The 26,834-nt window shown below is 42.7% G+C and overlaps 1 protein-coding gene across 5 annotated transcripts in view; it reads right to left on the bottom strand.

The window, feature by feature from the left end:
- ndufaf2 (NADH:ubiquinone oxidoreductase complex assembly factor 2) overlaps positions 1-26,834 on the bottom strand; it is a 219,276-nt gene that overhangs the window by 32,773 nt on the left and 159,669 nt on the right. For all 5 annotated transcript variants that reach the window (XM_085971520.1, XM_085971541.1, XM_085971536.1 and 2 more), the window contains one exon: positions 9,145-9,185. In XM_085971520.1, the coding sequence (XP_085827646.1) occupies positions 9,145-9,185 (41 nt within the window). The remainder of the gene's footprint in view (positions 1-9,144; positions 9,186-26,834) is intronic.

The following is a 26,834-nucleotide window of genomic DNA, read 5'->3' on the forward strand; positions in this document are numbered from 1 at the left end:
CTCTGTTTTGTTCTTTTTTGCAAATCCAGCTTTTTACTAAAAGCTTTTCTGTTATTTGAATATCTGCCAAATGAATAATGAAGTCTATCTGCAATTGCATAAGTCACGAGGTATCTTTAGATTGAAGTCAGTTGCTTGTTTTCCGTCAGGACCCATATGATGTAGCCAGAAAAGCATAGCCCAGTTGTGTACATTAAAGTTGCAGTATCTGCAATTTCAAGCATTAGTGCCAGTCAAACTGGGTAGACTTTCTAGATCCGACAGCCTCGTAGTAAAATGCACTATATACTATAAATAAGTTGAACCATTTCCTGAGTGCACATAGGGAAAATACGATGGACACTACTGAGTGGACTTTCCTCCTTTAAGATGCTCGTTAAAACCTACCTCTTTGACCAAGCATCTGCCCTAATATCTATTTATGTTGCTCGGTGTCAAATTTTGTCTGGCAACGGTCCTGTGAAGCGCTTTGGGACGTTTTACTATGTTAAAGGTACTTTCTAAACAAGCTGTTGTAGTTGTTGTCGATGTACTAATGGTGAAGCTACATCAGATATGGGCATGACAAGATCCAGCAGAAAAGCATGGTCACTCATAAGGAAGCTGGAGCAGCACAGAAGCCATAATAATAATTCAACTTTATTGTCATTGTACAATGCACAAGTACATGAACAACGAAATGTGATCTTGCAAGCTCCCATGAGTCCAGTACAAATAACATTAACATTAAACGTAAATAGCACCGTCCTGGGAGAAGCAAAGCCGCTGCGTCTGTGCGCGCCACCATTCCATTTCCGCCATTCCTCCTGTCCGACAATCTTCAGCCCAACGCCCGCTCACCAGCCACCCCTCCCGGGGCTCCTTCCGTGACCTTCTCACCAACCGCCCCTCCTCGGGGCTCCTTCCGTGACCTTCTGCACCTGGTCTTCCCTGATGGTCACCCCTCCAGGTACTAACCAGGCCTGGCTCTGCTTAGCTTCCAAGCCTTGCCAGTGACCCTGTCCCTAGTCCCAGGAACTGTACGTCAGTGTGAATTGTCCCTGAACCATACTGCCATACACCTGAATAACATGGCAAAAGCCAACAAGGAAAAATCTTTGAAAAATCAGTAAAATGGAAGTATACAGCATGGTCCAACCTTGGTGTGAGGAAGACATCTTCCAGCCGTACTCCACTGAGGTAGTGGAGAGAGCACGGAGTTTCATGGAAGCAGGAAAAGCTTACAGTCTTGACAAGATTTCACCAGAAATGCTTCTACACTTTGGAAAGAGCTGTCAAACTTTGTCATGTGTTATCTAAGAGAGCACGATGTACAAGATATGGCAGGGTGATAGCTATACTGAAATCAGGGAAGAACTACTCCCTTCCAGCTAGCTACCGTCCTATATCACTTCTGAGCTGTGCTTGCAAATTTATGGAGCTGCTAATTCTGCAAAGAATTATGTTCACAGTAGAGCAGGCTCTGAAGGATGACCTGGTCAGCTTCAGACCAAATAGGAACACTTGTGAGCAAGTTCTAGCTCTTACCACCTATATAGAAAATGGTTTTCAATAGAAGGGAGAAGACAGAGGCTATGTTTCTTGATTTAGACAGCAGCATATGATACAGTCTGGCACATGGGTTTACTGGTCAAGATGTCAAAAGATGTTACCTCAATGGGTTGTTATGGCTACAGAGATGATGTTTTGAGAGAGACAATTCCAGGCGATGCTACAATTCCAGGTGATGCTGGGCCAATAAGCAGAGCACATGGAGAATCCAGAAGAATGGACTACCCTAGGGATCTGATCTTACTCCAACATATTTACGCCTCCGACAATCTCCAGGTCATTCAAGTATGCAGATGACATCTGCCTGGCTTCAAGAGACAGACTTCAAAAAGCTCAAGGACAACTGGAACAAAATATGGCAGCCATCAGTGATTATTGCAAAAAAGTGAAGACTTAAGCCCAGTGTATTGAAGGCAGTGTCGTCATGCTTCCATCTTCATCATGTCAATGCTTCATGACAACTCAACATCTTCTTGGATGGAGAACGACTGGCACATGACCGAATTCTAGAATATTTAACAGCAACTCTAGATTGCACACTTACCTACAAGGACCACTTTACCAAAGCAGCTCGGAAGATCAAAGCAGAAATGGCCTCCTAAATAAGCGTGCAGGCTCAACTTGGGGAGCTAATGCTCAAACATTGCACCGCTTAGCACTAGCTCTCTGCTGAGTTGGAGAATATTGTGCTCCTGTGTGGTTAAATTCTTATAGGGCTATGTGACCAACAAACACAGATTGGCTACCAGTCCTCTCAAAATATATAGGCCTGTAATTTGCGGCCAGCAGCGAAGCGACGGCGATCACTGCTGACCTTGAAGAAAGCTGCCTACAGAGATCTTGCGACCTCTGTAGTGAGAACTTTAGCTTCCTCAATGTGAAATTGATTGTAGCGCTGTCAAAAGGGGAACTCCAGTGAAGAGCAACAGTGATGTCACAAAGCTGTCTAAGCACATTGAAGCATTCTCACAGACAGCAAACCAGGAAATGAAAAGCACTGATTACCTGCACTTTTTAAAAATGTTACAGAAAGCAAAATAAAGATTGGGGCATACACATGGGGTTATGGTAGAAGCTGAAATATCATGAACAAACTTAAAAAAAAAAACTTTCATTTTTCTAAAGATCTAGTAATTTTTTTATCATAATGGAGAAATTTGACAGTCCACAAATATAAAATTAGTTTTTCAGGGCCAGAATGTTTTTTTAGCAGTCAATACACTGTTAAAGCCCCAGTTACACCTATTCCAAAAAGGCTTAATATTTAATGGGGTATTTAACAGAGATATCAGCGCGGAAAAGCTCAAGTTTTCATCAGTTCCATTGATTGCCGGCTATTTGGGGTGGGGGGGGTGGTTGAGGGAAGTCCACAGCGCAGCCTGCAGCGGAGCAGTGAATGACTGACCGCAACTGCAGGATTTCCATGTTTAGCTGTGCATGCGCTAAGTCCTGAAGTTACGGTCAGTTTCAGTGGGGTAATGACGCAAACGCTGACACTTCACCATCATTAGCCACTGCATAATCCAGGCCAAAGCCTCTTAACATCAGTCATCATAGCAAAGAACCTCCTTGAGAAAATCCAGGAAATGCCACTTTTCAAATATATATGGAAGGCACCTCGTCCCGACTCATCAGCTGAAGACCAATCTGGACCACGTTACCAACCGTCTCCATGGTGGACGTTGCCCCATTATGGTGAACAGAATGGAGATGAGCTGCACCTTTGTAAGAAATCCCTTCATCATCACTGATGAGAGACCGCCCAGCTTCAAACTGCCACACAATCTCTGGTGCAAGCTCAGCTGTTTTAGATGTGGGGTGGTAAGGTGTGTGGCAAATGACCACAACTGAAGACTCAGGAACATCCCTCTCTGTAGCTGTAGTGCAGTTGAGGACTCTGCACATCCACTGCTCATTTCATGCTGGTCTACCAGGAGGACTTTCCAGACTCTATAATGCTGATCCTGAGCACAGTAAGGAACATTACTATACAGCATAAATAATGAAATGTCACGAAGAATTTGTACATAATTTTTTTTAAAGTGGCTTTAAGCTTGTGGCTGAGGTATTGAATTGCATCCCACTACCTAACTACACCAGGTAACTAAAAGTGGCTATCATTTTATCTCAAGTATTTCTAAAAATATTTTAACATTTTGTAAAGGATTGGTCAAGGAGAAGCAATGGTTTAAAAAGGATGTTGAAAAAACTTCAGCACTTTCTGAAATTTATACTGAGCAAAACACCCAGTCCAAAAGTAAATGGCTATCATAATGCAGAATTTAAAAGATGTATGCAATCTTGGATCTGCAGTACTATACTGAATGAGATCTGGCTTCAACTACACTGTAGAAAAGTGGAAACATATAAAACTACCTTTTTAAGGCAGCTTGGACATACCATTCACTACTACAGTATTAAGTTTAATGAAAATGTTGTTAAATTACATTAGCTGTAAATGAGATACTGTGGTGGTGAAATTGGTCTTCAGTGATAGCGAATTGTCAGCCCATTTTACATTGCTTCAATGGAAAAGAAAATCTGGTGCCGTGTAAAATGGACTGCCGATTCGCTATCGCTCGTTTTGCGCTTTCGCCGAAGACCAATTTCACTCCCAGAGCTGTAATGGTTACTATCTCTAATTAACCAATTAGCTCCCTCTATTTGCAAATGGCAGTTTTGTTTTCTTACGACTTTTTTAAAAACTGTAAACATAGGAACAGGAGTAGGCCATTTAGCCCCTCAAGCCTGTTCTGCCAGTCAATGAGATCATGGCTGATCTGCGACCGAACTCCACATACCCACCTTAGCCCCATATCCCTTAATACGTTTGGTTAACAAAAATATATCAATCTCAGGTTGAAAATTAACAATTGACCCTGCTGTTTGTGGAAGAGAGTTCCAAACTTCTACCATCTTGTGTGTGTAGAAGTGTTTCCTAACTTCTTTCCTGAAAGGCCTGGCTCTAATTTTTAGACTATGCCCCCGAGTCCTAGACTCTCCAACCAGCGGAAATAGTTTCTATCTACCCTATCAGCTCCCCTTAATATCTTGAAAACTTCAATCAAATCACCCCATAACCTTCAAAATTCCAGGGAATACAACCCTAGTTTGTATAAACATTGAATTTTACCCGTAGCTTTCTATCATTTTTTTTTAATGCATATTGGAAAAAACATATTTACTATATGGTGATCAAAAGAACTAATATATTTTAGTAAATTATTACCAAATTTTATATGTAACCACAATCAAATCTTGCTTCCCTTTTAAAGCAAGTGGACTTTGTGACAAACATTTTGGGGCTACAATAATTTGAAACTATTCAATTAGCTAGCAAATCTTAAATCTACATTCTTATTAGCAGAATCCGGCTTAGTTTCTAAATTGGATAACATACGATATACAGCACAGAAACAAGCCATGCGGCCCAACCAGTCCATGCCGGTGTTTATGCTCCACTCGCGCCTCCTCTCGTCTTTCCTCATCTAACTATCAGCATAACCCTCTATTCCCTTCTCCCTCATATGCTTATCTAGCCTTCCCTTAAATGCATCTATACTTTTCACTTCAACCACTCCCTGTGGTAGCTAGTTCCACATTCTCACCTCTCTGGGTAAAGAAGTTTCTTCTGAATTCCCTATTTGATTTCTTGGTGACTATCATACTGATGGTCTCTATTTTTGCTCTTCCCCCACAAGTGGAAACACTCTGGGCTGGATTTTCATTCAGAAGTCGGGAAGGAGGCGGGACTACAACTTTTGGGTTGTCGTCCCGCCTCCATCGAGATGCGGCCAATCCACACGATTTTAACTTGATTGATCTTGTTGAGCCCGCCCAGCGGGCTCAGCAGGCCAATTAAGGGCCACCCGGCAACAGGTGACGTCACAGACTGAAATTTCATCTGTCAAGACGTGTTGACAGATGAAATATCAGTGTTTCACAGCTGTTTGAAGCTGTCAAACGCTGACAGTCTTACTTCTAACCTGAGTCCTTCAACGCAGACTCAGTTAGAAATCTCGCCGGCACTGAAAACTGCAGGCTGTCACTTTTGACAGCTCGCGGCCATTCTGTTTCCCGTGCCGGCTGAATGGTGGACTCCCGAAACCCAGAGGAAGGAAGGCTGTAAAGGTAAGTACAGGTAATTTAAACTTCTTTACACACTTTAGACAAACCAAACACACTTACCTTTGCACTCATGCACCCATCACTCACCTGAACACCGACATCTCGACCCCTCCAAGTCCTTCAACCCAACGGCCCACCTCCTCTAACCTGGCGTGGTTTGGAGCCGTCGGGAATCCCACACGACAACCTTCAAAATAGGGGTTAGGCTAAAAACTGCCTGTTAACTACCTGTTAACAGGCAGTTAATTGGCACTAATCCCTTCCCGCCTCGGGTCGGCGGGTCCCAGTGCGGGGCGGGTACCTTCCTCCTTTGAAACTTACATGGAGGCGGGTTTTGGGCGGGATGGTGTCTGGACCCCTGAATTCGGGATTTTAGCCCCCCGCACGCCTAAAAGCCCACCTCACGGCACACTGAAAATCGACCCCTCTGTGTGTACGCTATCAAAACCTTTCATGGATAATCTGATAAAAGCGAAGCACTTCAATTTTCGTGTGAACACAGTCAATTTGAAAATCAATCAAATCCTGTTAAATGTCATATCAAGATTTAATTTCCTCTGGAAGTGAGGCATGATCGAACAAAATCAAAATTCAAGATGGCCACCAGTGACACTTCCATTTTATTGAGCACATCTTAAAATTCTGCATAACATACAGATACAGCAGAAAACAACTGAGATAACTAACACTTTTTGTTTTTAAAACTCAACTATACTTTTCAGAGAAAAATGGTTTATTAGTTCAGATGCCTGTTGAGGTGTAAATGTCAAAAATGGTACAGTATCGTGAGCTTTTATAAAATCTTATAAATTATATTCCACAAGCTTCTTTGTCTCCCTCCAAGTGTGAGAGCTGCCTATGACTCCCCCAACCTACCCTCACTAAAAATATCAAGGAAAGGCAGAGAACAACAAAAGGTAGAAAAATAAATCTAGAGACAAACAAAATAAACAAGGCTGAAGCAAGTAGGTCAGCAAAACACCAGTGTGGTATTCAGATAAGCATGGGGAGGGCAAAAAACTAAAACAAGACAATTCAATCAAAGGACTGAAAATACAATAGATTAGCAAATTTGAAGTCAAATAGAATTCATTAAAATAAAAAGGCCAAAAAAAGACTTAATTTTTTTTCTTACCATTTCCTTTACAAATGGTAACATTTAATATTCAGAAATCCAACAGTACCAAATGGAATGGAAATTCTTAGGGTAGGGTGCTTTCAATGTAAAGGATTTCCTCTATCTGCATATTTTCAAAAAGTAAGCTTGCAGGAGGTAGTGCAGTTATGTTACTTATTTTCCTTACTGTAGACATCCATCACTTTGGACCATCTCTCATACTCTAGAGTTGCTCCAAGGATGCAAGTCTGTGTGTGACTAGTCCACTCTGTCTGTGACATGACTCACCATAACTCCCGCCAAATGAATGCCATGAAATCAAGTCTATTGGCTCATCTAAAGCTGTACAATATACCGACAAGTACTTGAAGATATTCTATTCACAGTGGGAGGATGCTGGAGTAAATCTTTGGGCTGATTTGTATATTTAATCTATGTGGGTATTGGTGCCAATGCAGTGTGCCTCATTCTTACTTTCTTTAGTGTCAGAATCTAAATTGCATTGATTTTTAGTGTGTTTTCACCATCAATGCACCATCCAGATGTATTGAGAACGAGGTGAATTTGCATGGTGCAATGCAAATGATGAGGCCATTTATCCCATATATTATTGAAGCTAGGTCTAAAGAAAATAATGGAAAAGTAACAGGAAAAGCCTTTTGCACCGACTGAAGCTATTTTATCAAACAGCTTAGTTTAATAAGCATTGTTAATATTCCACTCCTTCATAGAGGTGGATGCCTGGTAGTTTAGCAATCTGCAGAATGCAGAAATATAGAGGGGAATTCAAAGAAAACAAACAAAATAAACCTCCAAGTATCATCTTGCCAACACATACTGCATCAATGTTAACCAACTATACCAAGCAGTACATGGTGAGGTTGTTACAAACATAATATGGCTTGTCTAATGCACCCTCATGATGCCTTTAGCGAGTTGGACTGCACCTTGTTCATTCTAGAGATTTATACTGCAAATAATTTTTAAAAAGTTAGTTATTTGATTTTATAAGTTAACCATCGCAAAGACGGTATTAAAATGTATAGGCAGGCTATTGTTCCAGCGATCATTATAGGCATTTTTGTACAGTTTTGTGAAGTAAAGCCCCACTACCAACAAGAGGCTAAAATATTATAAATTGCTATTAGGCTGCAAGAATATTATAACATATGACTTCAAGCAAAATATGTAAATGCTTTATTTTAGTAACTATATCTTGATCCTAACATAATTTTGTGACTTAGCATGATACAACACAGAAGGAGACCATTCAGCCCATCATGACTGTGCCGGCTCTTTGAAAAAGCTAATCAATTAGTCCCACTCCCCTGCCCTTTCCCCATAGCCCCTGCAAATTTCTCCCCTTCAAGTATTTAATTGTGACACCATTCTTCAACATACATCAGTTACTATTTCAGTGACCCATCTCTTTCTAGATGTGTGTCCAGGTCTTTGAAGCTTTGTTCAATTCACGACACTTCAAATTCTGATTCTGACCCATTTGCCCGAGCACAATTGCAATTTCCCCAACCTTTTGAGCCTCTACTGACCTGCTACATCTTGACTATCTGCTGCAGAATAATAATGATATAATGCTCTAATTTTTCTATTGAAATATGTATGCATTAGGGAGTGATTGCCTTATTTACCATTTTTACAAAGTACAAATAGGGCACTTTAATCAAAATACACGAGGATTTACACTACTTACAGTAGAGTTTATTCAGAATAAAGTCCTTATCAAATATTAGCATATAATCCATTGATGTTTTTGGAACCATGGATTATAGTTTTTACTGTGAAGACTGGATTTTTTTTTAGAAATTATGAGTAGGAGTTTCTGAGCAACAGAGGTAGTGTCCTCTATGTACCAATCTACATTTGTTTTAAACAAGGAGTACGATTTTTCAGTTTGATGTGATGTTCGTGTTACTGGTTTTAAGTTGATACTGTATTTGTGTTTCTTGTTAGACACTTAACATATAGTTTTGTAAACATTTTACAGGAAACTCTGGTATCTGGCACCGATGGGACCGGAATGGTGCCGGTTGATTAAAAATTCCGGATGATGGAGAGGGTTATCTACCGAAACAAAGAGTCAGACTCCTGTTATTGAGGTGTTCCGACTTCTGACAGTGCCAAGAAGCCGAGTAGTGGCAGTTTGGAGAACTACCCCCACTGACTAACTCGGCCACCGCGGGAGACTTGGACTCGGAAACATTGCCGGTTATTGAGGTGTTTTCGTAGTATGAATTTTGCCGGTTAATAGAGAATTCCGGATATTTAGGTGCCGTTTAAACGAGAGTTTCCTGTAAATAAAAAAGTAATAAAAAGACCTTGAAACTTACCTCTATGGTGGGTGGGTCCTTTCTGCGCCCTCGTATCCAAGCTGTTAAGAATGCAAGAAAATCAAAATTTACTACAAAATTAAGTATCATGTAACATTTTCCTATGTGCTTAGAAAAGAAATAAATAATAAGCATGTAGGTGATAAAAATGTTCTAAATTCTGAAGCAGGCTTGCCTTCAAAACAATGGCCGGATTTTGCGGTCAGCGGCAAATGGGCGGCTCTCGCCGCTGACCTCGTGAAAAGCTGCCCACAAAGATTTAGCAGGCTCCAAGGTGCAGATTTCCTCTATTTCGACATCTTATTCATGTCAGTGTCAACTGTGGCTCAGTTGGTAGCACCCTTGCCTCTAAGTCAGAAGGTTGTGGGTTCAAGTTCCACCCCAGAAACTTGAGCAAAAAAATCTAGGTTGACACTCCAATACAGTACTGAGGGAGTGCTGCACTGTCGGAGGTGCCGTCTTTTGGATGAGACGTAGGGCTGGATTTTGCCGGCGCTCAGATGGCGGGTTTGGAGGCGGATCCACTGTCAAAATAGCAAAGATTGACAGCGGGTAGGAAACCCGTCGTCAACCCGCCTCCACGTGAGTCTCCCAGGTGTCGGGTCTGTCAGCGGAGAACTGACCCAACACCAAGCGGCAGGGGAGACAATTGAACTCATTAAATGGCTTGTTAAGAGCCAATTTAATGGTATTTTGAGGTTTCCTTCCAATTTTACGTGCTCCCCCACGGGTTACCCGCTGCTCGGGGAACACGCCAACTCACCCTGGCGTGAGTCGAGTCTGCTCTGATGAATCTATAAGCTGACAGCTGCAGAAGTGGTGTAAAGAATGCCATGTTGCAGATGGTCAGTTTCAGAGCGCAGAAACTGCTGGTTACTGCATTTGTACGACATATATAGAGATTTCTTTAGCTTGCAAGTGTTTAGATCCAACTGTACGTCCAGTGCCACCTCCATGGAACAGCCTCTCTTACCATTGATAGATTGCTTCTGTCATCTCACCTGCAGCTGCCCCAACACCAGAAGCACCAACACCACCACCAACCTTCTCCGCCATCACCTGATGCTGCACAGCACATCAGCCCCCGACAACATTGCTGCCCGGGAGGCCAGCGATGGCATCACCATGGCCAGATTTACTTCACTTGACGCTGTAAACCCTGGCTGCCACATGATGCGCCAAGTTGACACCATCCCACACCAGCACCGTAAAGCATCCATTTAATGTCCAAGTCATTCCATGCACACTCATCACTATAGCCTGTGGGGGGGGGGGGGGGGGCGGGCGAAGGGAGTTATGTCTCAACATTCACTGGAACTTAGCAAGTCACTTCACAAGGTGTGCACAGATCTGTCCAATAAGGGGCAGTGTTGAAAATATAGATTTCACTGTATGACAACACATTACCAGAAACTTTACATGGACATTGGCTAAACTTCTCAAGTGCCTACCCTTGTGTGTTGTTAGTTGGTATGCTTCCAGTAGGATGAGGATGAGGAACCCGGCAACCAGCTATCCCGCCACCATCCCGACACTACTGAGAAAATCCAGCCTGTAGTGTCAGCTGTGGCTCAGTGGGTAGCACCCTCGCCTCTGAGTCAGAAGGTTGTGGGTTCAAGTCCCAGGGACATGAGCACATAAATCTAGGCTGACACTCCAGTGCAGTGCTGAGGGAGTGCTGCAGTGTCAGTGGTGCCATCTTTTGGATGAGATGTTAAACTGAGGCCCCGTCTGCTCTCTCAGGTGGACGTAAAAGATCCCATGGTACTATTTCAAAGAAGAGCAGGGGAATTATCCCTGGTGTCCTGGCCAATATTTATCCCTCAATCAACATAACAAAAATAAATTATCTGGTCATTATCACATTGCTTTGTGGGAGCTTGCTGTGCGCAAATTGTCTGCCGTGTTTCCTACATTCCAACAGTGACTACACTTCAATAAGTACTTCATTGACTGTAAAGTGCTTTGGGACATCCAGTAGTCATGAAAGGCGCTATATAAATGCAAGTCTTTCTTTCTTTTTTATGGCCATAATAATCATGGGTTTAAATTCACTGGAAGCAAACCCCTAAATTTAGAAACTTCCAGAATGAAAAACAAACACCACATTTGTAGACATATACCTGCTGTTTGCTGATTATTGAGGAGAGCTGGCAATATAACCAGAGGTGGACTTCACAGCGCACTTGGGTGTACATCCAGGTGATCAGACGGATATACAGATTAATACCAACAAAGTGTTGGGGAAAAGCTGTACTTCAACCCTGGACATGTTAAAGAACTGAAGCAATTAAACATCAGTGGGGAGAAATTCGGTTGATAGCGCCACCGATTAACGCCTAAAGAGGCCGAGAAGTGGGGCGCTAGCCAATTTCCTGCGCCTCGCCCCATATTGAGCATGCATTTAGTGCCAGCGCTAAATCTTAGCGCCCGCTCACGGGCGCAGGCTGATTATGACGTCATTTGAGTGTGCAACGCCTTTTGGGTGCCCCGGACCGGAAATTCAGTGGCGCCCCCCTCCGTAGCGCCTGGCACTAATAGTGACAGCTTACCTGGGCCTTACCAAGTCGCTCTCGGGCTGGAGGAGCGTTATTTAAAGGGGACTGGTGTGGTTTAAAAGTGGCAGCCATTTTTGGATCACAACTTCCTCGAGAGCTACAAAGAGTTGCTGAGCTGCACACCGAGAACCATTTGACCACTGAGCCAGCGCAGGCAGACGATCTTCAGCCTTCTGACCATCACCTTGTTGTTGGTGAGCCTTGACAACGGGGAACCTTCCTGTGGGCACTTATTATGGGGGCTGCATTGGAGGGGAACGTCCTGCTGCTGAATCATCTGGAAAGGGCACTGAGATGCAGGGAGAGGGGGGCGGGCATGGCCAGATGGAGGAGGGCCAACAGACGTCGCCACAGCAGACCTTACGCTGGCAGGGTTATCCGACAGCAGTTTTCCTACATGAACATGCCGGAGGAGCAGTGTGTCAAAAGGCTGCGATTTAGAAAGGAGGTGGTGACTCAGCTGTGCCAGCTGCTTCAGCCAGATCTGCAGCCTCAGATAAGGTGCAGGACATCTCTGTCGGTGGCTGAGAAGATGGCTGCTGGCCTGAACTTCTACGCGAGCGGCTCTTCTCAGGCTGCGCGTCAGAGGCTGATCAGAAGTAGCTTCTAGGCCCCTCTCACGGAATGCTTGCTGCCATTCCAAGAACAGGAATGGAACCGGTCTGATACCACCAAGCCTGTGAAGGGCAAGATGCATGTAAATAGCAGGCATGGCCATTGTAAATGAAGAAAGTGTTTCATTACACAAAATGTGGTTCCTTCAAACATGAGAAAGCTATGGCAACAGAAAGCAAAACTAATACACTGACACATAACTGCCTCTCACACCCGGGAGACTGTCCAAAACATAAATCACATTCCGACCATCTTCCTTGGCCTTGATTCCACTGCGCCAACCAAAGCATCCAATGCCCCATCAGTGAGGCGTTCCGCCCTCTGCCTCACCCTTTCCATGTCTTGCTAGGCTGGTGTGCCACAGGTAGGCTCCCACCGCTTTGAAGGCCGACAAGGCAGTGAGTGTGTCTGGTGATGCCAATTGACCTGCCCCTTTAAGAGCTGGCCGGCACCACTGTGTCTCAGGGAAAGTGATTATTGACAGCACCCTCGCTGTGCCCCGCCGCTGCAAAATTGGGTTGCGCCGCCAGGTTAGCGTGCAGCGCCTGATTTAGCGCCGCAATCGCCTTTAGGGGCGCTGCAACCCAATATCGCGCTAGGTGGCGCTAAATTGTGCCTGGCGCTAAACTTTGCGCATCGCCAGGACTAGCGCCCCAAATGCGGCTATACCGAATTTCTAGGCCCAGGAGTATAAAATAATAATAAATGCATTTATATCGCACTTTCTGACATCATCAAAGTGCTTCATACAATGAGATGCTTTTGTAGTGCAATGACAGTTTTGGAGGCAAAAGTGTCAGCCATTCTGCACCAGCATTGACCTGTATACAGCAATGAGATGAATTACAAGTTAAACTGTTTTATTTGGGGTTATCAGTTGAAGGAGGATTACTGGCCAGCACACGAGGAGAACTTGCTGCTCTGACATAGAATTACATAGAATATACAGCACATAAACAGGCCATTCGGCCCAACCAGTCCATGCCGGCATTTATGCTCCACTTGAGCTTCCTCCCATCCTCATCCAACTCTATCAGCATAACCCTCTATTGCCTTCTCCCTCATATGCTTACCGAGCCTCCCCTTAAATGCATCTATACAATTTGCCTCAACCACTCCCTGTTGTAGCAAGTTCCACATTCTCACTACTCTCTGGGTAAAGAAGTTTCTTCTGAATTCCCTATTTACAGAAGAAATAGGAGCAGGAGTAGGTCATTTGGCCCCTCGAGCCTGCTCCGCCATTCAATAAGATCATGGCTGATCTATTTGATTTCTTGGTGACTATCTTATATACGGAAAGCCTCTAGTTTTGCTCTTCCCCACAAGTGGAAATGCTCTCTCTGACTACTTTATCAAAACCTTCCATAATTTTAAAAGACCTCTATTAGATCATTCTTCAACAACAACAACAACTTGTATTTATATAGCACCTTTAACATAGTAAAACATTCCAAGGCACTTCACAGGAGCATTATCAAACAAAATTCACATCGAGCCACATGACCAAAGGGCAGATGACCAAAAGCTTGGTTAAAGAGGTAGGTTTTAATTAGCGTCAAAGGAGGAAAGAGAGGTAAAGAGGCGCAGAGGTTTAGGGCGGGAATTCCAGAGCTTAGGGCCTTGGCAGCTGAACACACAGCCACCAATGGTGGAGCGATTATAATCAGGGATGCTCAAGAAGTCAGAATTAGAGGAGCGCAGACATCTCGGGGGCCGGGGGGGGGGGGGTGTGGGGCTGGAGGAGATTACAGAGATAGGGAAGGGCGAGGCTATGGAGGGATTTGAAAACAAGGATGAGAATTTAAAAATCACGGTGTTGCTTAACCGGGAGCCAATGTAGGTCAGCGAGCACAAGGGTGATGGGTGAATGGGACTTGGAGCGAGATAGGACACGGACAGCAGAGGATGACCTCAAGTTTAAGGAGGGTAGAACATGGGAGGTCGGCCAGGAGTGCGTTGGTATAGTCAAGTCTAGAGGTAACAAAGGCATGGATGAGGGTTTTCCGCAGCAGATGAGCCGAGATAGGAGTGGAGTCGAGCGATGTTCTGGAGATGGAAATAGGTGGTCTTAGTGATGGCACGAATGTGGTCAGAAGCTCATCTCGGGGTCAAATATGAAACAAAGGTTGCAAACAGTCTGGTTCAGCCTCAGACAGCTGCCAGGGATGGGGATGGAGTCGGTGGTTAGGAAACGGAGTTTGTGGCTTCAGTCTTCCCAATATTTAGTTGGAGGAAATTTCTGCTCGTCAAGAGAAAAGAGACCCAGCCTATTCATCCTTTCCTGATGGGTATAATCCTACATTTCCGGTATTATCCTTGTAAATCTTTTTTGCACCCTCTGCAGTGCTTCTATATCCTTTTTATAATATGGTGATCAGAACTGTACACAGTACTCCAAGTGTGGTCTAACCAAAGTTCGATACATGTTTAGCATAAATTCTCTACTTTTCAATTCTCTTATTGGTGTTGAAATTCATTTGCCAATTATATGCCCATTCTGCAAGTTTATTAATGTCTTCTTGTAATTTGTTGCAGTCCTCCTCAGTATTGACTCTTTCCCCCACCCCCGACCTCGCAATTTGGTGTCATCTGCAATTTTAGGAATTGTGTTTTTGAAGTCTAAATCATTAATGTAAATTGTGAACAGTACTGATCCTTGTGGGAGTCCACTTTCCACCTTCTGCCACTCTGAATAGCTACCCTTTACCAAACTCTTCTTCAAACCGTGCCGGAGGATCATTAATGTGCAACTGAACATACGAATAAGATCCTCTGCGCAGATGAATACAACATTGCAGATAAATCAAAATAATAAAAACTCTTTTTATGCTGTTGCTAACTTCCTACATTACAACAGTGACTACACTTTAAAAAAAAAGTACTTCCATTGGCTGTAAAGCGCTTTGAGATGTCCTGAGGAAATGGTACAGACAGCTGTTTCTCAGCAGTTTCAACCGATCTTCCGCAAGGTTAGGGTAGGAAATTGGGAGAACATCCGCAGAGATTTTAACCCACCCTCCATGTTCAATCCCTGGTCAATGCTGGGTTAGCTGATTTCAGCCAGAATGGTGACAGGGTACCACAACTTTTTACAGTAACTTCTAGTGAGGAGACAAAAAGAAAATCAGCCTGAACTCCCCTTTCCTAATTATAATCCAGTGACCCCTGATGGAAAGTACCCATTTGTGGGCATTGTGTGAAGGGAAGTGAAGCGCAGAAGCAAAGTCACCCCAGCCAAATAGGCTGCTAGTTGAGAATTCAGCCTTCCAGTACTTTAATCGATCTGATCTACCGTAACTTTTTGTGCATTTTTTAAATGAATCTCTTCAAGCCCTTATTTGGTTTAAACTTAATGAGTCAATTCATTGCTTTGGTAGATATTTTCTCTCTTTCATACCAAGTGCCATTTCTGTCCGAGATGACGAGCAAGCAACCTACTGTTAGTGCAATGATGAAACGTAAAGGTTTAAAGATGAATGAATTTTCATTATATAGCGCCTTTCATGTCTTCAGAATGTCATAGCCAATTAATGACAATTGAAATGTAGTCACTTGTTTTATAGGCAAATGCCAATTTGCACATAGCAAAGTAAACAGCAATGAGGTAAATGTCCAGGAGAAATCCACTGTTCTTTGAATAGTGCATTGGGATCTTTTACGTCCACCTGATCAGGCAGACAAAACTTCAGTTTAGTGTTTCATTCAAACGACGGCACAACGAACAATGCAGCACCGCCTACGGAGCACTATGGAGGTTGAGTTTTGAACCCACTATCTTCTGACTCAGAGGCGACAGTGCCACCAATGAGCCAAGCTGATACTTAAAATGCCTCCAGGGGTCTTGAATCAAATGACATGCACCCAATGATCGTAAATGTTATTACTTTTAAAGCAATGTGAGGCATGAACCTAGAATTTATAGGCCAGTTAGTCTGACATCAGTGGTGGGAAAAATTCCACAGCATTTTATGGGATACTACTGCTGATGTTCATCTAAAGACTGCATAGGCCATAAGATACAGCCAGCAACAGTATGTGCCTCATACTTAAAAGTATACTGGAATTCTTTCAGAGGTAACTAAATTGCTTGCCAAGCACAACACAGTAGATACAATAATCAATTTGAAGTTTTAGAAGGCATCTGATGAAGTTCCAAATGTGAGACTTATAAAGAAGATTAATGGCAAACCTGGTGTAACATTTAAAGCAGAAGGTGACAATAAATGGAAAAAGCTACAGATGGGTACAACCACTTCTGGGTACCCACCATTCATAATATGTAATAAAACTTCTTGTAACAATAATATAAAGTTTGCTGATGGCACTTAGCTATGTGCCCAGGCAATGATTATAAGAGATTTATAGAATTCAATGGGATTGCGACCAATTAAGCAGATAGGCTAAGGAATGGTGGATGAATCTTTAATCAAGATAAACATAAAACTTGCGCATGATTTAGGGATGCCCATTAGTAAAAGTGGAAAGGGACAAGATTTTGTGGATGATTGATCATTCACTGAAACTATCCATTTAACGTGAGTCAGTTATCAATATGGTTAATCATGCACTGAAATACACCTCAAGAGCAATTGACTAAGTTGAAGTAAGTTATTCTGACCTTGAATCTATCATTAATGAGGCCACACTTGGAATACTAAGGCAAATTTTCCTCTCAGCCTGTATAGCAGTGCAACTTCTGCCTGCTCCATTCCTCTGCCCCTGATCTTGGCCCATTTTTGGGGTCAGAGTCATGCACAGAATGTTGGTGGGCTCCCGACTGTGTTTCCAGTGTCCAGGTCACCCATTTTGGGTGAGCAAAGAAGGGAAATAGTTCCAGCACCCGCCAAAGCACTGTACCGCCAGCAGTTCTGACACAAGGCCCAAAAATGTGACATTTTAAAAAACGTTTTTGAAATCTCCCACTTTGCCTTTTGTACTTGCTGAGCTGCCTGGATCACAGAGATATCATGCCAAAAAAGGAAACTGTTCAACGATTAATAATATAGCTTATTCTTAGGAGTTTGCTTAAACTACTTTAGGGGAGAAAAGGAGAATTTTGTAGAATCTTATTTCAGGAGATTAAATGGGTTGAGCAGAGTTCACAATAGAACCGATTGCTGATGATCTTTAAAAGGAACAGGTTTGATGGGGTAAATGATTTTATCGTTTCCCATGTTTTCTTAATTTTCATGCTGCTTTGTATCTAGTTGCTGGGAATGACACAAGAGCATGGTGAGTGCGAGTCCTTCTGTCTATTAGAAAGTGCTTAATCTCAGCCCTGCATCTCCCCCGGACTAAGATCAGAAAATGATTATGGGAATCATGGGCAGGGACACAAAATCTACCACTTCAGTACTAGCTGTTAGAACTTCAACATTTGTAGAAAAAATAAAATATAAATATGAGGCTAGTATTAATTTTTCTTCCCCATAAAATAAATGTTCACATTTTTGGAAAGCTTCATGCTGAGCAGGAAAGGGGTGTCAGAACAATCCTGGGGAAGTAGAGTGGGAAGAAAGCACGGAAAATAAAATCAAGCATTTTAGAGACTATACAAGATGATATAACGGCCATGATAAAAATGAAGAAAAATTGTAAAAGAAAGGATAAAATAAAAGGAACAAAAAGTAAAAAAACGATATAAAGAAAAAATAATCTAATATGACTCAGTACTAGTCAGAAGCGAATGGAATTACTAATCACACACGTAAAAGAGGCTGTAACAGGATTTTATACTTTCAATAGAATTTCAAGTATTATAAAAGAACACATTTATTATTAATATCTACTGCATGCATTATTCTGAACGACCTAAGCCACACTTTGAGACCCTAAAGTGTTGTCTGAAATGCTTTAATTGCAAAAATTAGCAGAACACTCAAATATTGCTTTGTGGAAAGAATAACAATGTATCTACAAGCACTTCAATGGAAAAGTGCTTTTGTGGGTTAGAGTCAAATTTAGCCCTTTTTAAATTATTAAAAAAATTCTCCACCTAATAAGCTGCTGTAGGTCACCCCATCAGCATACCTCTAGACTTCAATACTCTTTGTTCACTTTTTAATTTACATGCTTATTAGTATGTATGAGCTTTGCATCAAGCTTTAATGTGAGGACTGGTGCAGAATACACTATAATGATCATAAAATTGAGCACTCAAATTAAACCACATTGTAATCAAAATGTTACTCTGAAGAGGCAAGGTGACATCAGCATTCTAGGTGCATCATGCAATTACAGAATTTCCACAGGCACTGTGGAGAATTTGCTTTTCAAAGCTGATTTGGCATAACTTGTAGCACAAAATATCAGCCGTGGCTCAGTGGTAGCACTCTTGCCTCTGAAGTCAGAAGGATGTGAGTTCCTGATCTAATACTGACACTTCAGTGCAGCACTGAAGAAGTGCTGCACTGTGGGAGGTGCCGCCTTTTGGATGACACATTAAACCGAGGCCCCCATCTACTCTCTCAGGTGGACATAAACAATCCCATGGCAATGTTTCGAAGAAGAGGAGGGGAATTCTCCTTGGTATCCTGGCCAATATATATCCCTCAACCAACATCACTCAACCAGTGCGACCCTGTTGTGTGTAAGTCGGCTGCCCCGTTTCCTACATTACAACAGAGACTATAGGGGAAAAATTCAGTTGTTTGCGCCTCCCATTAGCGCCTTAAGAGGGCGCCAATTGGGGCGCAAAGCAACTAGAGGCCGGGTGCGGCGACGATTGTGCCGCTCGCGAAATTAACGAGACATTTTGCGGCGGCTCTAAACACTACCACCACGATCTCCTGCGCCGACAGATTGTGACGTCAGTCGAGTGCGCAACGCCCCGTTAGCGCCCCGGACCGGATATTGAGTGGCTCCCCCTGCCTACCGCTTGCCGTTAGCAATAACAGGTTGAGGGGAGCGTTATGCTGTCAGAAAGGGACTAGGGGAGCGCTATTTAAAGGCGACCGCTTCCTGCCTTTTTTTGTCTGTGACATTTTTGCATCACGCAGTCTGAGAAAGAGAAAGAGAGAGAGGCTTCTGGAGAGATTCAACGCTGTGTGAAGGAGTTTTGAGTACTGAGCAGCACTTTGCAGGTTTATTTTGATTTGCCCTTCCCTGCTTCACCAGCACTCTGAGGTAGCGCCTCACTCCTCAGTGTTTGCACCTTAAGACAGGTGTGAAGCGCCTGATTTAGCGCTCCAATCACCTCCAGGGGTGATAAAAGCCAAGTTTGCTGTCGGAGGCGCTAATTAGCGCCAGGCGCTGAACTTTGCGCACGGCCGATAACGACGCCCCAAATGGAGAGATACCGATTTTTTCCCCCTATACTTCAAAAGTACTTCATGGCTGTGATACCCATCAGGAAAGGATGAACAGGCTGGGTCACAAGAAGGCTGAGGGGTGAACTTAATAGAGGTCTTTGAAATTATGAAAGATTTGATAGAGTAGACACAGAGTGAGTGTTTCCACTTGTGGGGAAGAGCAAAACTAGAAGCCATCAATATAAGATAGTCACCAAGAAATCAAATCAAGAAAAAACGACTTCACCCAGAGAGTAGTGAGAATGTGGAACTCGCTACCACAAGGAGTGGTTGAGGTGAATAGTTTCGATGCATTTAAGGGGAGGCTAGATATGCATGAGGGAGAAAGGTAATAGAGTTATGCTGATAGAGTTAGATGAGGAAAGGCAGGAGGAGGCTTTAGTGGAGCATAAACACCGGCATGGACTGGTTAGGCTGAATGGCCTGTTTGAGTGCTGTATATTCTATGTAATTCGATGAAACGCTTTGAGATGTTCCGAGGTGATGAAAGATGCTATATAAATGCAAGTTCTTTCTTTCTCTTTCTAAATGGGAGCTGTACTGTCTGAATATGCAAATGACCAAGCTAAATCACAATTACGGGCAACACTTAAATCAAAACAAAGTTGTAGGTGTAACTCTGGTTTTCATACCATTCTTGCCAATTTTTACAATTAATACTGTCGTTCATGAAAAGAGAAAATGGTTAGTAGATAATAAAATTGATAAAAACTCTACAGTAACAGTCCAGACAGCAGCTTGATTCTGGATCTTCTCCCGAGTGTGCTTTCTTTATGCTTCCAGTTTTTAAAAACTTTTTTGTCCATTTTAAAACATCAGTACTTCACAATACAAAATATCACCCTGGTGCTGATATAAAGCAGTTACAAGCATACTTAATAGTCATGGTAGTTTTACATAGACAAATGTAAACAGGAGGCTAGAAACCCACTGCAAAAAGATACAAATAGACAATATGCTTCTTATAATTACTGTATGTTTTGTTTTTAAATAAATATTTATAACCTAATCCTTATAACCCTATCCTTGGTGATGAAAAGTTTAAGAATATTTCTTACAGCACTTACTGGAGTACAAGTGTGCTTACGGAATGTTATGATTAATAACAAAACAATGCGCTGCAAAATAGAAAAACTCAATCTATAGGAAATGCATTTGAATTAACTGGAGCTGGCTAAGCCAGTTGGATATCATGCAGGGAAGTTCTTCCCTTCCTCCTTTAAAACCATTCATCCACAAAAGCTCCATCTCACCCTTCATCAAAAAACATAACCAAAAGGCCTTTGATAAGGTGCCCCATAATAGACGAATGAATAAGGTCAGAGAATGCGAAGTCAGGGGACAAGTAGCAGAATGGATTGCATTCTGCTTCTCTTCACAGAAAATCACAGAAACCTCATAGTGCAGATAGAGGCCATTTCGGCCCATCGAGCCTGCACCGACACATAGCCCACCCGATCCCCGTAACCCCACGTATTTAATCCCCCTAACACTAAGGGTCAATTTTATCATAGCCAATCAACCTAACCCGCACATCTTTGGACTGTGGGAGGAAACCGGAGCACCCGGAGGAAACCCACGCAAACACGGGGAGAATGTGCAAGCTCCACACAGACAGTGACCCGAGGCCGGATTTGAACCCGGGTCCCTGGCGCTGTGAGGCAACAGTGCTAACCACTATGCCACCGTGCTGCCTAAAAGAAGCAGAATGGATTGCTAACTGGCTTCAAGACAGAAAGCAGAGTGGGAGCAAACGGTAGCTATTCACAGTGGCAGAAGGAGGGTAGTGGTGTTCCACAAGGATCAGTGCTGGGACCACTGTTGTTCACAATTTACATTAACGATTTAGACTTTGGAATCAAAAACACAATTTCTAAATTTGCGGATGATACCAAATTGGGGGCGATAGTCAATACTGAGGAGAACTGCAACAAATTACAGGAGGACAGTAATAAACCTGCAGAATGGGCATATAATTGGCAAATGAAGTTCAACATAGATAAATGTGAGGTATTACATTTTGGTAGGAAGAATAGGGTGGTCACTTATCACTTGGAGGGTGCTAGTCTAGGTGGGGTAGAGGAACAAAGGGATCTCGGAGTAAATATACACAAATCACTAAAAGTTGCACCACAGGTTAGCAAGGCCATAAAAAAAAGCAAACCAAGCACGAGGGTTTATTTCTAGAGGGATAGAATTGAAAAGTAGGGAAGTTATGCTAAACTTGTATCGAACCTTGGTTAGACCACACTTAGAGTACTGCGTACAGTTCTGGTCGGCATATTATAAAAAGGATATAGAGGCACTGGAAAGAGTGCAGCGAAGATTTACAAGGATGATACCAGAAATGTGAGGGTATACATACCAGGAAAGGATGAACAGGCTGGGTCTCTTTTCTCTTGAAAAAAGGCTGAGGGGTGATCTAACAGAGGTACATAGATACATAGAAGATAGGAGCAGGAGTAGGCCATTCGGCCCTTCGAGCCTGCTCCGCCATTCAATGAGATCATGGCTGATCATCCAAATTCAGTACCCGGTCCCTGCCTTCTCCCCATATCCCTTGATCCCTTTAGCCTTAAGAAATATATCCAACTCTTTCTTGAATATACTTAATGAACTGGCCTCCACCGCCCTCTGTGGCAGAGAATTCCACAGGTTCACCACTCTCTGGGTGAAGAAATTCCTCCTCATTTCAGTCCTAAATGGCTTACCCCTTATCCTTAGACTATGACCCCTGGTTCTGGACTCCCCGGCCATCAGAAACATCCTTCCTGCATCTAGTCTGTCCAGGCCTGACAGAATTTTATAGGTTTCGATGAGATCCCCTCTCAATCTTCTAAACTCCAGTGAGTATAAGCCCAATCGACTCAATCTCTCCTCATACGTCATTCCTGCCATCCCAGGTATCAGCCTGGTGAATCTTCGCCGCACTCCTTCCATGGCAAGAACATCCTTCCTCAGGTAAGGCGACCAAAACTGCACACAATACTCAAGGTGTGGTCTCACCAAGGCCCTGTACAACTGTAGCAAGACATCCTTGTTCTTGTACTCGAACCCTCTTGCTACGAAGGCCAACATACCATTTGCCTTCTTAACCGCCTGCTGCACCTGCATGCTTACCTTCAGCGACTGGTGTACAAGAACACCCAGGTCTCTTTGCACTTCCCCTTCTCCCAAACTATTACCATTCAAATAATAATCTGCCTTCCTGTTTTTGCCACCAAAGTGGATAACCTCACATTTATCCACATTATAGTGCATTTGCCATGTTTCTGCCCAATCACCCAACCTGTCCAAATCGTGCTGGAGTTTCACGACATCCTCCTCACAGCATACCCTCCCCCACAGCTTTGTGTCGTCTGCAAATTTGGAGATATTACATCCAATTCCCTCGTCCAGATCATTAATATATATTGTGAACAGCTGGGGTCCTAGGACCGATCCTTGCGGTACCCCACTAGTCACTGCCTGCCACTCGGAAAACGACCCGTTTATTCCAACTCTTTGCTTTCTGTCCACCAACCAGTTCTCTATCCAAGTCAATACCTTGCCCCCAATCCCATGTGCCTTAATTTTGCACGCTAATCTCTTACGCGGGACCTTATCGAAAGCCTTCTGAAAGTCCAAATACACCACATCCACTGGTTCTCCCTTATCTATTTTACCAGTTACATCCTCAAAAAATTCCAGTAGATTAGTCAAGCATGATTTACCTTTTGTAAATTCATGTTGACTTTGTCCGATCCAGTCACTGCTTTCCAAGTGCTCTGCTATTACATCTTTTATAATGGACTCTAGCATTTTCCCCACTACCGATGTCAAGCTTACCGGTCTATAATTCCCTGCCTTTTCTCTACCACCTTTTTTGAATAGTGGGGTAACATTAGCTACCCGCCAATCCATGGGTACCGTTCCAGAGTCTATCAAGTTCTGGAAGATGACCAGCAATGCATCTACTATTTCTAGGGCCACTTCCTTAAGTACCCTGGGATGTAGATTATCAGGCCCTGGGGATTTATTGGCCTTCAGTCCTATCAATTTTCCTAACACCATTTCCCTACAAATACTGATTTCTTTCAGTTCCACCCTTTCATCAGACCCTATGTTCCCCGGCATCTCTGGGAGGTTATTTGTGTCCTCCTTTGTGAAGACAGAACCAAAATATGTGTTTAGTTGGTGTGGTGATTATTCCTTGTTTAGTAAAAGTATTGTGATTGGTTGTTTGTTAACTGCCTTGGGATATATGTTGTAATCTCATTGGTAGTTGGTGGCCACTTTAAATTCAGTTCTTTTCCAGCTTTGGTTGGGACTGGATGTGGAACGATGTGCTGCAGATTTTAAAGTTAATAAAGCCTAGCTTTGGAAGGCAAATCTATTCTTTATTTCAATTTATTAGCTTTATGTTAGAATGGAGCGATATCTTCAACCAGAACGATTCAAGGCTGACCCCAATTCTGCTGGAGTGGATGATAAATGGAAACATTGGTATTGTACATTTAAAAACTTTTTGGGCGTGTTGGATCAAGGGTCTCTAAATAAGCTGAATATGCTGATCAACTACATTGCTCCGGATGTATATAAATATATTTTGGACTGTAAAACTTATGAAGTGGCTATTTCTACATTGGAAAAGATTTTAGTTAAACCAAAGAATGAGGTATTTGCACGTCACCTTCTATCTGCCCGTAGGCAGCAGGTGGGAGAATCTTTGGATACTTATTTACAAGCACTTCGGTGCCTTAGTGTTAACTGTAATTATAAGGCCGTGACGGCTGAAGAATATAAGGAAGAATCGGTACGGGATGCTTTTATTAATGGATTACTGTCTAGATCAATTCGTCAGCGGTTGTTAGAAAATAAGACTCTGGATCTTAAAAGTGCTTTTGAGCAAGCTTCTACATTGGATGTGGCTCAGAGAAGTTCGGATTCTTATGCTCTTTTTAATCGGCCTGCGACTATGGTTTCGGCAGTTTCGGATGAAAAGGAATTATGTGGATTTAATGGGAGTGGTTTACTAGATTCTGAAACAGTTTCTACTTCGGCGGCTGTTGCCTCTAGGATTCAGAAGTGTTATTTTTGTGGGAATATCCGGCACCCTCGTCTGAAGTGTCCTGCTCGGGAGGCTGTGTGTAGTAAATGCGGCAAGAGAGGTCATTATGCACGCGTGTGCAAATCATCAGGTTCAATTACCTCCTCCTCTCCTGGTGTGGGAGGGCCCTTCTCTACCACCTCCTCCTCTGTGACTATTCAGCCTTTAGATAGGGCGTTTATTGCATCAATTTCTGCTGCATTCGCTCATGGCCTAAACAAAGCTATAGTTACGGCTCAAGTTAATGGGTTGGAAGTGAAGGCCCTTATAGATACGGGCAGTACTGAGAGTTTTATAAGTCTTCAGTTTGCGAAGGAGAAGCATTTGAAAATTTCGCCTGTTACGTATCAGGTGTGTATGGCTCAGACGACCCTTACTTCACAAATAGCTGGTTGTTGCTTTGTGAAAATGATTCTTCTAGGTAATACGTATACTGATATACGCCTATCTGTTTTGCCTAATCTCTGTGCGGATATTTTGATTGGACATGATGTGCTTCAGTTACACGAGTCTCTTAGTCTTTCATTTGGAGGGACTAAGCCACCTTTATCTATTTGTGGATTAACCTCTTTATCTATTCCTCCATTATCACTTTTTTCCAATTTGATACCGGATTGTAAGCCAATTGCTACCAAGTCAAGAAGATATAGTAGTCAGGATAGAGAATTTATTAATTCTGAAGTTCAACGTCTCTTATTGGAAGGAATCATTGAACCTAGTTGTTCGCCTTGGCGAGCACAGGTAGTTGTCACGACTAACGAGAGACACAAGAAACGAATGGTGATAGACTATTCCCAAACTATTAATAGGTATACTCAATTAGATGCGTACCCTTTGCCTAAGATTGATGAGCTTATCAATAAAGTATCTCAGTATAAGGTTTTTAGCACTATTGACTTAAAGAGTGCTTATCATCAGATTCCTATTGTTAAGAAGGATCAACCATATACGGCCTTTGAGGCTGGTGGAAAGCTGTATCAGTTTTGCCGAATACCATTTGGTGTTACTAATGGTGTTGATTGTTTTCAATGGGCAATGGATGCTTTTATAAGTGATAACTCCCTCTCTGACACCTTTTCATACTTAGATGACATCACAGTGTGTGGCAAATCAAGGGTGGAGCATGATTCTAATTTAAAAAGATTCCTTCAAGCTGCGGAAAAAGTTGGTTTAACTTTTAATAAAGAGAAATGTATCTTTTCGACTACTGAGGTAAATCTATTGGGGTATATTATCTCGGGAAACAAGATTAAATCAGATCCAGAACGTCTGCGACCATTGATTGATTTACCTTGTCCTACTAATTCTAAGGCTTTGCAACGAGTTGTTGGACTGTTTTCTTATTATTCTAATTGGATTGCAAATTTTTCACGGAAGATCCGGCCTCTTATTCGGGTTACGACATATCCTCTATCATGGGAGGCCAGGACATGTTTTGAGAATTTTAAAAAGGATATTTTAGGAGCAGTTGTGCATTCTATTGATGAGCAGGTTCCTTTTGTGATCGAGACGGATGCTTCTGATTTTGCAATTGGGGCTACTCTGAACCAAAATGGAAGACCTGTGGCCTTTTTCTCACGTACTTTGAACAATAGTGAAAAAAGACATTCTTCAATAAAGAGGCATACGCAATAGTAGAAGCATTGCGTAAATGGAGACATTATTTATCGGGGCGACATTTCACGTTGGTAACTGATCAAAAATCTGTGCCCTTTATGTTTGATGTTAAACATTTTGGAAAGATCAAAAATGATAAAATAATGAGATGGAGGATTGAGTTGGCATGTTACCATTTTGACATAGTTTATCGTCCGGGGAAGGATAATGTTGCTGCTGATGCACTGTCGAGGGCTTATTGTTCTGTGATTCACGGAGATACGCTTATTAATCTTCACAATGCCTTATGTCATCCTGGGGTTACGAGGATGATACACTTCGTACGCAGTAAGAATTTGCCCTTTTCAGTTGAAGATGTCAAGCGGATGACTTCATCATGTTCTATCTGCGCTCGGTGTAAACCGAATTTCTTTAAGCCTCAACGAGCTCATCTTATAAAGGCTACTTCTCCTTTTGAACGTTTGAGCGTCGATTTTAAGGGGCCTCTTCCTTCAACTACTC

The sequence above is a fragment of the Somniosus microcephalus genome, chromosome 2 (assembly GCF_052327205.1).
Source record: "Somniosus microcephalus isolate GS21.2 chromosome 2, FLI_Smic_1.0, whole genome shotgun sequence".
Lineage (NCBI taxonomy): Eukaryota > Metazoa > Chordata > Chondrichthyes > Squaliformes > Somniosidae > Somniosus > Somniosus microcephalus.